Source organism: Rhamphochromis sp. 'chilingali' (genome assembly GCF_963969265.1).
Source record: "Rhamphochromis sp. 'chilingali' genome assembly, chromosome: 1".
NCBI lineage: Eukaryota > Metazoa > Chordata > Actinopteri > Cichliformes > Cichlidae > Rhamphochromis > Rhamphochromis sp. 'chilingali'.
The window spans coordinates 24,879,259-24,891,716 of record NC_137929.1 but is presented as its reverse complement, the minus strand read 5'-3'; the positions used below and the strand labels follow the sequence as shown (position 1 = coordinate 24,891,716).

At 41.5% G+C, this 12,458-nt stretch overlaps 1 protein-coding gene across 2 annotated transcripts in view; it reads right to left on the bottom strand.

Annotated features, from left to right (window-relative positions):
• Nucleotides 1-2,614: 2,614 nt before the first annotated feature.
• The window catches only part of dnah2 (dynein, axonemal, heavy chain 2), a 64,569-nt gene continuing 54,725 nt past the window's right edge, over nucleotides 2,615-12,458 (bottom strand). For both annotated transcript variants that reach the window (XM_080866902.1, XM_080866903.1), the window contains 6 exons: nucleotides 11,871-12,022; nucleotides 10,272-10,386; nucleotides 4,492-4,668; nucleotides 4,148-4,222; nucleotides 3,127-3,277; nucleotides 2,615-2,942 (listed from right to left, as the gene is read on the bottom strand). In XM_080866902.1, coding sequence (XP_080723028.1) covers nucleotides 2,788-2,942; nucleotides 3,127-3,277; nucleotides 4,148-4,222; nucleotides 4,492-4,668; nucleotides 10,272-10,386; nucleotides 11,871-12,022 — 825 coding nt within the window. In that variant the 3' untranslated portion in view covers nucleotides 2,615-2,787. The remainder of the gene's footprint in view (nucleotides 2,943-3,126; nucleotides 3,278-4,147; nucleotides 4,223-4,491; nucleotides 4,669-10,271; nucleotides 10,387-11,870; nucleotides 12,023-12,458) is intronic.

Genomic DNA, 12,458 nt, shown 5'->3' with positions numbered 1-12,458 from the left:
CTCATGCAGGTTTATTTTCAGTGGAAGAGTCTTGGACATTAACTGCCCCGCCTCCATAGTCACTGGCAAACACACTGTACAACTTGCCCAAATTCCTCTATTAACTACTATTCGATCGCGAACAACCGAGCCGCAAGTTCCCGCCCCCCTCCTCTCCTCTCCTCTCGTAAGCATTTGGTTCAAGAGTCCAGCTCTCAGCTGGGTGAAGAGTTGCTGGAACCGAATGGGGCCCAAAGAGCCACTCGTAGTTGTAATCTTGTCAGGTGCCTTACACTTCCCAAGAAACGGAAAAGTTGCGCGCAAGCATGCCGGGAAATCAAATGAGCTCAAGGCGAAGTCAAATAAAGCCAACTGAGATCGGGTTGGCTCTCAGGAGTTCTTGAGCTGTTGTCAGGGCTTCTCCAAACGCAGACAAGCAACAGTCTGTGTTCAAGAGCGAGACGTGTGATTAAACACTTCCCTTCCTTGTCGTCTAAAAAGAGTTCACAAAAAGGTGGATCCTGGATCCTGTTTTCACCCGCGCTGAATAAATGCTCCCAACATTTCTTCAAAGTGTTTTCAATTTAAGGGGATGGGCAGATGGAAAAGGTGTCTTCTTAATCAATACTCCCTTCCAAGAACATTGCCTCTAAAATCCACTGTGGTGATGCAGTGTCACCAGGTCTCGCGAGGAAGATGAGCAATATAATCTGAATCCCTGTCTGCGCACATCGCGTCAGTGAGGAGGGTTAATTAGTACCACTTGTACAGTGTTTCTAAAACGACTCCACAGCACATCAACATTCAAGTTTACTTCAGCTTAAGCTCTCATCCAAAAAACAAAAACAAAAACCCACCTCCCAAGCCTGATATTTGTTACAATCAGGATGGAGAATCAGCCAATTTGAATTTGAATTCCATGTGCTCACCCCTCCATCTCCCACCCAACTAGAGACCACCAATGCGCGCGCACACACACACACACACACACACACACACACACACACACACACACACACACACACACACACAGACCTAGGTCTGATAAAGAGGCTCTTAAACCTCGAGGAAGTCTGTGTTGGTCTTTGAGGGGGACAGTCCTTAATTCTGAATACAACCTTGAACTCAGCTTCCCCCCGCCCCCTCACTGGTTCCCCCTCTCTCATTACTGGAATCATTCTTCCTCCCAGCTTACTTTCTCCAGGGTCCCTTCTCTTGTTTTTCTCGCCCTCCCTTTCAGGAGTTTGGGCCGAGTCCTTTTCCAGTGGGGAAGTCCGGGGCTTCTCCCTCTCTCTCCCTCTCACAGTGCTGACTGACTCCAAACGTCTTGTCTGTGAAGCTTCATTAGAATTCATTTGTTTGAATGGGTTCATTTCTCCTTCACCCACTGCCCCCCCTCTCCTCCCCTTGTTTTTCCAAGCTCGGGAGACATGCATATTAGCATAAAAATGTCCTCTGCCTCACCTTGAGTAACTGCATTGTTTTCTTGCTTTTTATTTTTTTTTACACCCTGGACACATTTCTGCATACGTGCATGCAAAAACAAGACAAATTTAATTTCTTGCACATTTCTATCAACATTATTTTAGTCTAAAGGTTGTAAAACGAACGCAATTGCTTCATATTTTCATGACTGTTAGAGCACTAAGTGTGAAAAAACCAAGAAGGAATATATTATGACCTCCTCATAAACACTGGAAATATGCAGTGGAAAATATGTGAAGCATTTAGTACTACATTCACATATACACAGCCCGCTTAAGCCAATAACACAAACCATTCTAATCTGCACTAACCATTAAAATAAATTTGCGGGGTATGTGGAGGAATGGGGTCAAATCTTCCACTTAATAACTGTTCAAACCTCCTTTAGCAGAAAAGACAAAGGAGGATCGGACCTGCACAATGTTCAGAACAAACTCTGAACCATTACTTTATTCAAGACTGCTTCAGCAGGCCCACATTGTCGTGGTGTCTGGTGTTTCACAGCCTCTATATTGTGATAAACATACTATACAGTAAGACCTTCCAAACGTGGGGTCATCAGGTCACTTTGAGCTTCAGGTGGAGGATAGCCACTCTGGCCATGGCGGGGTAACAATAGCCCATTAGCCTTTTATGGCTGAGGGGTCAAAAGGGCTTCTTTACCTTTTTTTTTTGCCAATTTTGGATATACAGCTGAATAAAAACAGCCACTATTCCTTCCAATCATGCTATTCTGCTCATGCACTTACAGACCAGACCTGTCTACTTTTTAAAAACGCATAAAATAGATGTAATAGCTCATCATGTTACCAAGGAATCCACTGAGCACACAGTCAAACGCTTACGTGACCCAACAGTCACTTGATCCAGATGTTACAAAGAAGTAGGTTTCCAGTAAGCGCCGATACCTCACAGTCGGAGATTTCCTGTGCATGTGTATGTAGACGGTGGTGTGTTAATGTGTGTGTTTCAGCAGGGTAAGAGGGGGTCATCATGGAAAGACTGATGGAGGTCTGTGGAGAGGAGTGCACAGTCGGTCATTTTAAGAGCAGAGAGAAGAAAAAGGTAAAAAAAAGAAATAAGAGAAGGAGAGCTTCCAGAAATGTGTCTGACCTGCTTCAAAGAGTCAAAGAACGAGTCGAGCTCAGGTGTAAAATCCTACTTTATATAGAATTCACTTTACTGTAGAACTCACATTTGAAATCATTTCAGTCACAAAAACAGATGATAAAATAATTAAATAAGAACTACTACACAATGAATACCTGAACCTTGCACAGAAACAACGTTTTACAGTCAGTGTGTGCGTGATTGTTAAAGCCTTCAGTTGTCCAGGCTCATGAGAAGAGCAGTTCCTCTCTTGATCCAGTGCTCTGGAGTCACAGCTCCAGATTTAAGTTCAACGCCCACAACAAAAGACGCTCGGCCTGCCCCACCAGCACGCACCGGGTAGTAGTAACACGGACACAGGTACGTACCTTCACACAGAGACACACAACTGAGTCAGTGAAACCACAAAGCAGGACAGAGAACAAAAACAAGAATCCAAACTAAGTGATTTATGGATGAACATAATAATACAGGTGACAAAAAACCACATGAAAATAAATAAAGTGGAACATAAAAAAAAGTTTGTGAAACGAAGTAAGGAATTTCACTCACTCTTGGCCATCTTCTTGCGGTTTTCCACTGGTTTGAAGTGGATGGTGGGTATAGGACAGACCATCTGCATGGGTTTAGCTTCCACCAAACAGGAGTTGTTCTTGTCCCAACCCGCTCCCTCTAAATACAAACCTCTGACGAAGACTCCGTCCTGGAGGGGCCAAAGAGACAGGTATGGAAGGCCATGAGCAGGAAAACGTGGAAAAAACATGGATTATAAATAGGTAAAGGGGAGGGGGAGTGATATAAACACTCGCTTGGAGGTGACTTCTTGCATTAAAGAAAACATGACTAACAGCTCTGCCAAGGAATTAGATAATGAAATGAGGAGAGGAAAGAAGAGGGAAGAGGAGAGCTGCAGAAAGAAAGATGGATGGCAAGAGGTGGTGGTGTTTGGGTGGCGGGGGTTACGGAGAAGCTAGAGTAGAGGCAGAGAAAGAAGAATAAGAATAAAACAAGGGTGGCTCAGAAAGGAGGTGAATGGGAAGCAGTAGGTCATGAGAGAGAGAACATGGGAACACAAGAGTGGTACAGAGAGGATAGGAAAAAGGAGGGTGTGAAGGAGGAGAACAGAAAGGGGAGGCGGGGGAGAAATGGGAGAAAAAAATCATTTGGACAGAAGGAAAAAGAGTCAAAGCTAAAAAAAAAATGAGGGAAAACATCAAGTTAAGAAATGATAGAAGTGCAGACTGGCACTGAAAAATCAAAGAGAGAGAAAAGAGATCAGGGATAGAAATTAAATAATTACAATGTAAGAAAATATGACCAATCAAAACATTTTACATGATCTATAAAAACACCCAAACATCTACACGTGAGTGTATTTGAGGGATGAAAATAGAGATGCTGCTTTGAATGAAAATAGATTGTTCTGGGAAAAACACAGCCAGTGTCTGAGTGAAGATGAAAGATGTGATGTAAAGCTGTAATGACAGCTGAAAGCTAATGGATCAGAAAAAGTAGCCCGGCGGCAGATTAGTGTCATTTTCTATACAATTTTAAGAAATACAATGTGTCTCACCTTTGGTGGGTAAAGGAGCTTGCTGTCATCTACAGTGGACACTATAAACTCCCAGGACAGCATGTCTACTGATATCTGCAGGGACACACAATAGAGTAGTTTTCATCAAATAAACACTGCGCAGCAAGCAAAGTAGGGTGTCTATATTATGTGTATTTTATGTGGTGTGAAATTTAATCTTCGCTGTTTAATCTTCAGTTTTGGAATCACGATTCACTGGGTTCAGCTCACAAAACCGTCTGTTAAAACAAGCTGAGACACTCAAAAATATATGGCCATCAATCACAAAGTGAGCGGGATTTCATAACCGTCTCCTGTGCGCATGTGGTTGTGTGAATGCTCACGTTGCGTTGTCGAGCTGATGACTGCAGAACAGCAGTGAGGAAACCGTTGGGAAAGGTGAAACCGGACAGCCAGAACAAGTTGGGGGGCTGGGTCGTCTGTGCCCAGCGTGCAAACTGATCGACTCGCTGGCAAAGATCCCTAGTCCACGCTGCCAGGGGTTTCAGTGAGGGGTATGCCTAGAGGAGAGGGTGGGTGTGAGAGACGATGAGTGAGACGTGGAAAATCTACAACCATTTCATGCTTCCAGCTGTTGGCAGCTACTCAAAACAGGAACAAGTTCTGTTCAGTGCAGTCACACTGAGCACTGATGGCCTGTAGGTCTCATTAGCACACGAAACTGAACTGGTGAGTGAGAATTGAGAGGAAATGTACAAGGATGTCTCAGCATGCTGGCATCTTCAAATCTCAACAGGAAAACCTTTACTTGCTTTGACTGATTTGATAATACATAAAGACTCGCTGGGATCTAAAAATAACTGACCAAAGCATAAAAGTGATTGTGATAATTGGTTTTATTATCGAATACATAAAAAGTAAGTAACAATGACCTGTTCTCATTTCCAACTCCACATATTTCTTATTAAACTCACCGGGACTCACTTTGCATGATTCACAATTCTAAATAATCACTGTTTCTCTTACACTGCAGCCCCTCGGTTCATCCTCTGTCTGAAACAAGCTGTTTTATCTCCCTCAACCCTCCTTTAGACTGGCTGCCCCTCACAAAGCCACGGGTGGGTGGGCCTCCTGTGTTCACAGCTAGAGCTGTATGCCTGAAACGGCTCTATTATGGAACAAGAGCGCCACCTCCTCAGAAGTAGGAATTAGTGGTTGCATGGTGATTGGTTTGATTTTGATTTCTTTGCATTTGGAGACCGACTACAAGTAGTTGCAGCCACTAACTCCATTAACTCCAACCCACAGTGTTACTGGAGGCCAAGCTAATGCCATCCACGGTAAGCATCTGGCTAGACATCGTGTTTCTAAGCTTTTCAGGGCCAAGTACAATAACCTCAGTTTAATCTGCATTTAGAAGCAGAAAATTTCAAGTCATCCAGGTCTTTATGTCTTTAAGACATTCCTGCAGTTTAACTAATTGGTGTGTGTTATCTGGCTTCATGGACAGATAGAGCTGGGTGTCATCTGCATAGCAGTGAAAATTTATGCTATGTCTTTTGATGATAATGCCCAAGAGAAGCATGTATAATGTAAACAGAATTGGTCCTAGCACTGAACCCTGTGGAACTCCATAATTAACCTCAGTGTGTGAAGAGGACTCTCCATTTACATGTACAAACTGGAGTCTATTAGATAGATATGATACAAACCACTGCAGTGCAGTACCTGTAATACCTACAGCATGTTCTAATCGCTCTAATAGGATATTATGGTCGACAGTATCGAATGCTGCGCTAAGGTCTAGCAGGACAAGCACAGAGATGAGTCCACTGTCAGAGGCCATAAGAAGATCATTTGTAACCTTCACTAAAGCTGTTTCTGTGCTGTGATGAGCTCTGAAACCTGACTGAAACTCTTCAAATAAGCCATTCCTCTGCAGATGATCTGTTAGCTGTTTGACAACTACTCTTTCAAGGATTTTTGATATGAAAGGAAGGTTGGAGATTGGCCTATAATTAGCTAAGACTGCTGGGTCTAGAGATGGCTTTTTGAGTAAAGGTTTAACTACAGCCAGCTTGAAGGCCTGTGGTACATAGCCGATTATTAGAGATAGGTTGATCATATTTAAGATTGAAGCATTCATTAATTAATTAATTCAAATTTTATTTGTGAAGAAATTCATAAAGTCATTACTAGTTAATGTTGAAGGAATTGTTGGCTCAACAGAGCTCTGACTTCTTATCAGCCTGGCTACAGAGCTGAAGAGAAACCTGGGGTTGTTCTTATTTTCTTCAGTCGGTGACGAGTAGTAAGATGTTCCAGCTTTACAGAGAGCTTTTTTTAATAGAGCATCAAATTGGCTTTCCAGGCTAAATAATGATTTTCTAAATTAGAGAGACACCATTTCCTCTTCAGCTTATGAGTTATCTGCTTTAAGGTACACATTTGAGAGTTATACCAGTGAGTCATGTACTTAGAGGAGCTACATTATCTAGAGTTGTACACAGTGAAGAAGTAGAGATATTAACAAGATGATCAACATCAGTAGTGTTAAGCTGCTCTGCACCGTCTTGGCGCAAGGCGTTGAGGAAGATAACAATGGATGAATTATATACTTAAACTTAGTTACAGCGCTTTCAGAAAGACATCTACTGTGATGAAATCCATTTGCCACTGCTGTGTAGTCGATTATTGTAACGTTACTGGGAAATCATTAGACAAAAGAGGGTTTTCAGAGTCTACATGGATGTTAAAGTTACTCACCCACAATAATTATTTTATCTGAGCTGAGCTCTAAATCACAGAAAAAGTCTGAGAATTCAGAAAGTCTGAGTAAGGCGGACGATAGATAACAACTGGTTTTCCAGTTTTCCAGCTAGGGTGGACAAGTCAGGCTTTCAAATGAATGTAAACTCTGCACAAGGCCTTTGGTTGATTACCAAGCTGGAGTGGACGATTTCTGCCACAAACCCCACCTGCGCTTCGATGATTCTAACAATTAGTATAACTCAGGGGCGTTGATTTCATCATACTGTAACCAATCAATTTGTTGATTAATGATTAAACTATAAAAAATAAACTATAACAATAACAATAAAAAGAGCTATATCCATTTTTCTGCAATCAAACCTCAAGTGCAACCAAACCTGGTCACCATCTTTGAAGGAATCATTTTAAAGACATCATGGCCTTAATATTTGAAACTATGATTTTGTTTAATGTGAGCATCCACAATTTTATATACGACAGAAAATAAGGAAAAGCAGAACAGACGAACTGTTCCTGCATTAGTCATATCCCCTCATATCTGTTTTTTTCAGTAGCTTATCAGTCATCTTATCTGCAGTAACATCAAACACAATGTGAAATACCAAACACAGCTTTACAAACAAAGCTGTATAATGAAAGGCGTGTCACGTATAAATTAATGCCTCAGATCCAAAGAATAAATGCTCGCGAACCACTTTTTCTGTCAGTCTACTCACTGATTTAAAAACCTTTTACTCAAAAGCAACAATTACAACAATGGGTTAGTGTGACAGACTCCGTCACAGTTCTCTATAATTTCAGAGAGTGAAAATAATCAAAACACGTGTGTTAGCTGTAACAGTAAAGATATAGCTGGGAAATGGCTCGTGCCTAGTAACTTTCCAAAACAATAAATATCAGCATGACTTAGTAATTCTCCATTTCAGAGGAACTAGCTATTAAACCTTTCAGCATTGTCACTGACGTTAAAGCCGCCATATCTGCCAAGAAGGGCTGTCATAGAGTAAAAAGACCAAACAGATGCCTAGGTTGAAGATGGGTGTAATAATTTCACTGTACAATACCATCTTAGCAACACTGATAAGCATCAATCTTATTGATATATGTTTCCCGTTGGCCCTCACGTTCACAGACGAGCTAAATGCTTTCAAAATGTAGGCTTCATGTCTGGAAAGCCACCAAGCCTTTATTGACAATATACAATTTAATGATTAATTTAAGATGTCTCTTAGGCGCACACACATTCATTATATGGTCGTCGCACATACGCACACAAATACAGGCAAAGGCTTGTGAGGAAACCAGATACAAAATGGCCGGAGACAGAGAGGCAGGCAGGCCAAAATTAAAGCCATGAGTCTGAGAGCTCAGAACTAATGACAGGCTGCTATGCCAAGGAGGGGCGGAGAAGAGAGGGATGGAGGGACGGAGGGATAAATAAGCAGGACACTCTTTGAGGGGCTGTAGTTGCTGCCTGGATCAGATGAAGCGTGACGAGAAAGAAAGAGAGCAGAATGGAGGTAATACTTCCAACATATAAACAGGAATGAGATACAGACGATGAAGAATGGAGGTGGACAATGACTGAACTAGTGCACAAAATGAGAGCAGGAGGAAAAAGAGTAAGCCACAACTGAAGTGAAAAGACCAAGAGATGAATAAAAAGCCTGGAATGGGAAGAAATATAAGGAGAGTCGTCAGGTTTACAAGTGATCAGCAGAACAGAGGCGCTCAGCTGGAGGCAACAACTCTAATAGCTATCCAATACTCCTATAAAAGGAAATAGATACACACACTCGCACAGACACATACGGTATATTGAGCTGTATTAAGCTCCTGGCTAGAGCACAATGAGCTCAGGGTCTTTTTAGGAAAGTGGAGCAGGCCTTGGAAGGTTTACTTTGCTTATTACACTACGATTAGTTCACAGACACTGGCTTTGTTTGGCTGCTGAAGCCCGAGGTATGCTCCACCTGACTAACAGCCTCTCACAAATACACCCATGAGCAAAAACACATACATGCATACATACATGCTTTTCATCCACAGCTCTAAGTCAGACACTTGAATATAAACATGAACTGCCCTTACTGACCCTTGTCAGTGGACACACACAAACACACTCTAAACACACACACCGACACTCCCTTGTAGTCAGAAGCCTTTCCAGCCTCTTGACCCTGTGTTCTCTCCCCACTGTAAAGAGTCCAGTGATAATGAAGCCAGAATGGAGCATTTGGACAGAATCACAGCTGGAATACAGCCAGAGCCACACTGAGCCCATCTGTCTGTGTGTGTGTGTGTGTGTGTGTGTGTGTGTGTGTGTGTGTGTGTGTGTGTGTGTGTGTGTGTGTGTGTGTGTGTGTGTGTGTGTGTGGACAGACCAGAACAATAAATGTATGTCTGCGTAGCCAGGCAGGGTGATGGATAAATACACATTTAATAACAGACCAGTGAGTGAGCACAGAGACAGGCATGCAGCTGTTTCAGTGGCTCAAAGCAGATTATATCCGTGCTGATCGGATCACAATCACAGGGATCAATATGTGATATGAGTGCAGAGCAGACATCTGAAGGGCCTCTGTCAAGCAGCAACACACCAAAGGAATCTGTGATAACTATCTCAGGGAGAGGAAGGCTTAAAATGCAGATTAAATCAGAATATAAACACAGCGCTCTGTCAGTATTGAAATATTATCTGCGACCCTTATTCAGAAATGCTTGGTCAGTGCTTGATTATACAGTACAGCACGGCCAAACCAAAGAAAAGTTACATTTCTCTTCACAGTATGCCTTTAATCACGCATTCTGTTACTCCTTTTCAGTTTTACTTCAGTTCTGATTCAGCAAAATCTTCTTTGGCTTTTCATGTGCGCCCAATTTTCCAATAAGTAGCTTTCTCAGCACTATTGATCTTAGCAGTCCATCCTCGTTGTAGTCTGTCTGTCAACTTTATGAAGTAAGATAATCAGAAAGTACCACATGCAGTTTCACATCTGTCATGACTTAGAACGTGTGCTTCACACATAGGACGTGTGAGTGCATCGATTTATTTTTAAACAGTGAGAAGCGGCCTCATGCAGCTGAGAAAAGATAACCAGTGAATGCACAGTGGAGCATATTTGGGTTAATGTTTTTGTAACCTCAATGAACTTCTAGCCTAGAAGTCTAATCTCATAACAGGTCTTTGCATTTCTACAACCCCCAAAAAACGGACCCACAGTTGAAGAAAAGTGCATTTGATAATCTACAGTGTTCTTGTTGAGCTAGCAGAGACATATACAGAAGAATACATCTGCATAAGGAGACAGACCCAAGAAGGATCAGTAAAGGATCATAACTATCCTGCACTGGTAGCTGTAATAAACTGTGTGCACGTGTGTGTTTGCACCTTCTCCCACAGCGATGGTACACGGGCATCATGGATACAGTTGAAGATCTCCTCCAAGCTGGGTGACATCACTACTAAGCCTTTGATCCCTTTCTCCAGTTCCACCAGAGATGATCTAAAACACAAACATACACAGTTACAGTAAAACTGTGTCAACTGTGACAAAATGTGTAAAACATTTGATTGATAGGTGTTTAGCAGTAACTAGCATTGAGCCTTTTGAAATTACTCTTCGTCTTGCACATAAGCACAAGAGCAGGATGGTGAAATCCAAACTGCGTCTAGGACAGAAACAACCGCGCTGTAATACTAACGCAGCTTCAGCTGGGAAAGCTGCAGTGACAGCATGCTAACACAAAGCTAGCCAAGAACCTAGACTGATGTTAAAGCTGAGCGCATGCTGAACCCAACTCAGCACGCAGAGCCTGAACTTTAGCAGGTAACAAAAGGAGTGATAAGAAGTCAGGCTTGCAGCGTTGTAGCATCCATTTCTATCTGTCTACAGTAGAATCACTTTAAGTTGTCTTTGGCTGGTTTTCAACTTTGCTTTGTGTTGTTGGCTTCATGTTTATATGCAAACACTAAAAGAAAGATGCCCCTGAGTCCTCATTAGGATTTGTGCGGGTACATGTAACTGTCATCTAAGGTTTATTTTGTTAACTGGTAATTATTCTGTAAATTGATCTGAAATGCATCGTCTCATAATGACAAAGCAATGTAATGAGTAACGTAATTAATTACTTTTTCTGGTGAGTAATCACGTAATGTACTTTATGTTACTTTTAAGACAAGTAACGAGTAATGTGTAATACATGACTTTTCTTTTGGAATAACGGCCCCAGCACTGCCTAAAACACATCTAGGATTATTAGCGCTGTGCGACAAGACCACACCATGTTATACTTAAGTTATTCTATCAAGTGCACAACTTTCTGTTATTGATTTGTCTTTAATAACACTGGTAAATGGACTGATACCTATACAGCACTTTTGTACTCAACCACATTTATATTGCACTTCATTCTATGTGTTTTACTACTTCCCACTGCTTAACTGTTCCACATAGACTGACTCACACTGATGCATGCATCAGGAATTCAGGATTAGTACGCCTTAGCTCCTGAGCCACAACATTAAGTTAAAAATAGAAATAAATAGCATTGTTTTATAACTTAAAAAAATATGAATAGCTGACCCAGCCAAAAATAAATATGAATTTCTGCTTTTTTAATTTCTGTTATTGTCTTCAAACTGGTACAGAGACTAATTGGAAGGAGTGAAAATCAAAAAAATCAAACACGTGAGAGAAAGCACTTTTGTTAGCAGGGTCTGAATTATTCAGTGAAAATAAAGTGCAATTATTCAGCTGTGAAACTGCACAATTTTAGCCTCAGATTTGTTTTTCTACCTGATGGCATATGACACCTACATTTAACTCATTTGAAACTGTAGATTTACACATCAAGGTACAATAAAACACACACACACACACACACACACACACACACACACACACACACACACACACACACACACACACACACACACACACACACACACACACACACACACACACACACACACACACAGAGTTCATACTTAATGGTGCTCAGCAGAGAGTTGTATCTCTGGATCTCTTGCAGCAAGACCACATTAAGAGGTGAAGGGTTGTCCAACAAGAGGGTTCTCGTGCCCTCGCATTCAATGTATTTTGGGATCTTTACACGAACATCTGTCAACAGCTCTAATACCTAGAAACACAAATAAAGCAGATATAACAGGTTCATTCCCAGTAGTAAAATACACACTCCAGGAGAACCAATATAAAAGTGGTGATAATGAGAATTTACCAATTAGACAGTTCACACTACTATAAAACTACAGCATTTAAAGCACAGAGACAAACTGCCAATACCTCCAAGAAGGATCCTAAGAGATAATGTGCCTTTAACTTGACTTTAAACAAAGCAGAAATAATAAACAGAGCTATATCTGAAAGCAAATCCATGCACAGGTGATTAGATATAATCAGATCCATCAACATTCAAAAGCAGCAGCTAAGTGGGACCAGCATGTGGGACTTGTGTTAGAAGCAATTTAAAGTTGTGATAAATGCTCTGATCTTGATCTTGCACCACAACAGCACTCTGCTAATAACTAACAGAACAGTTTTTTTAAATTTAATTT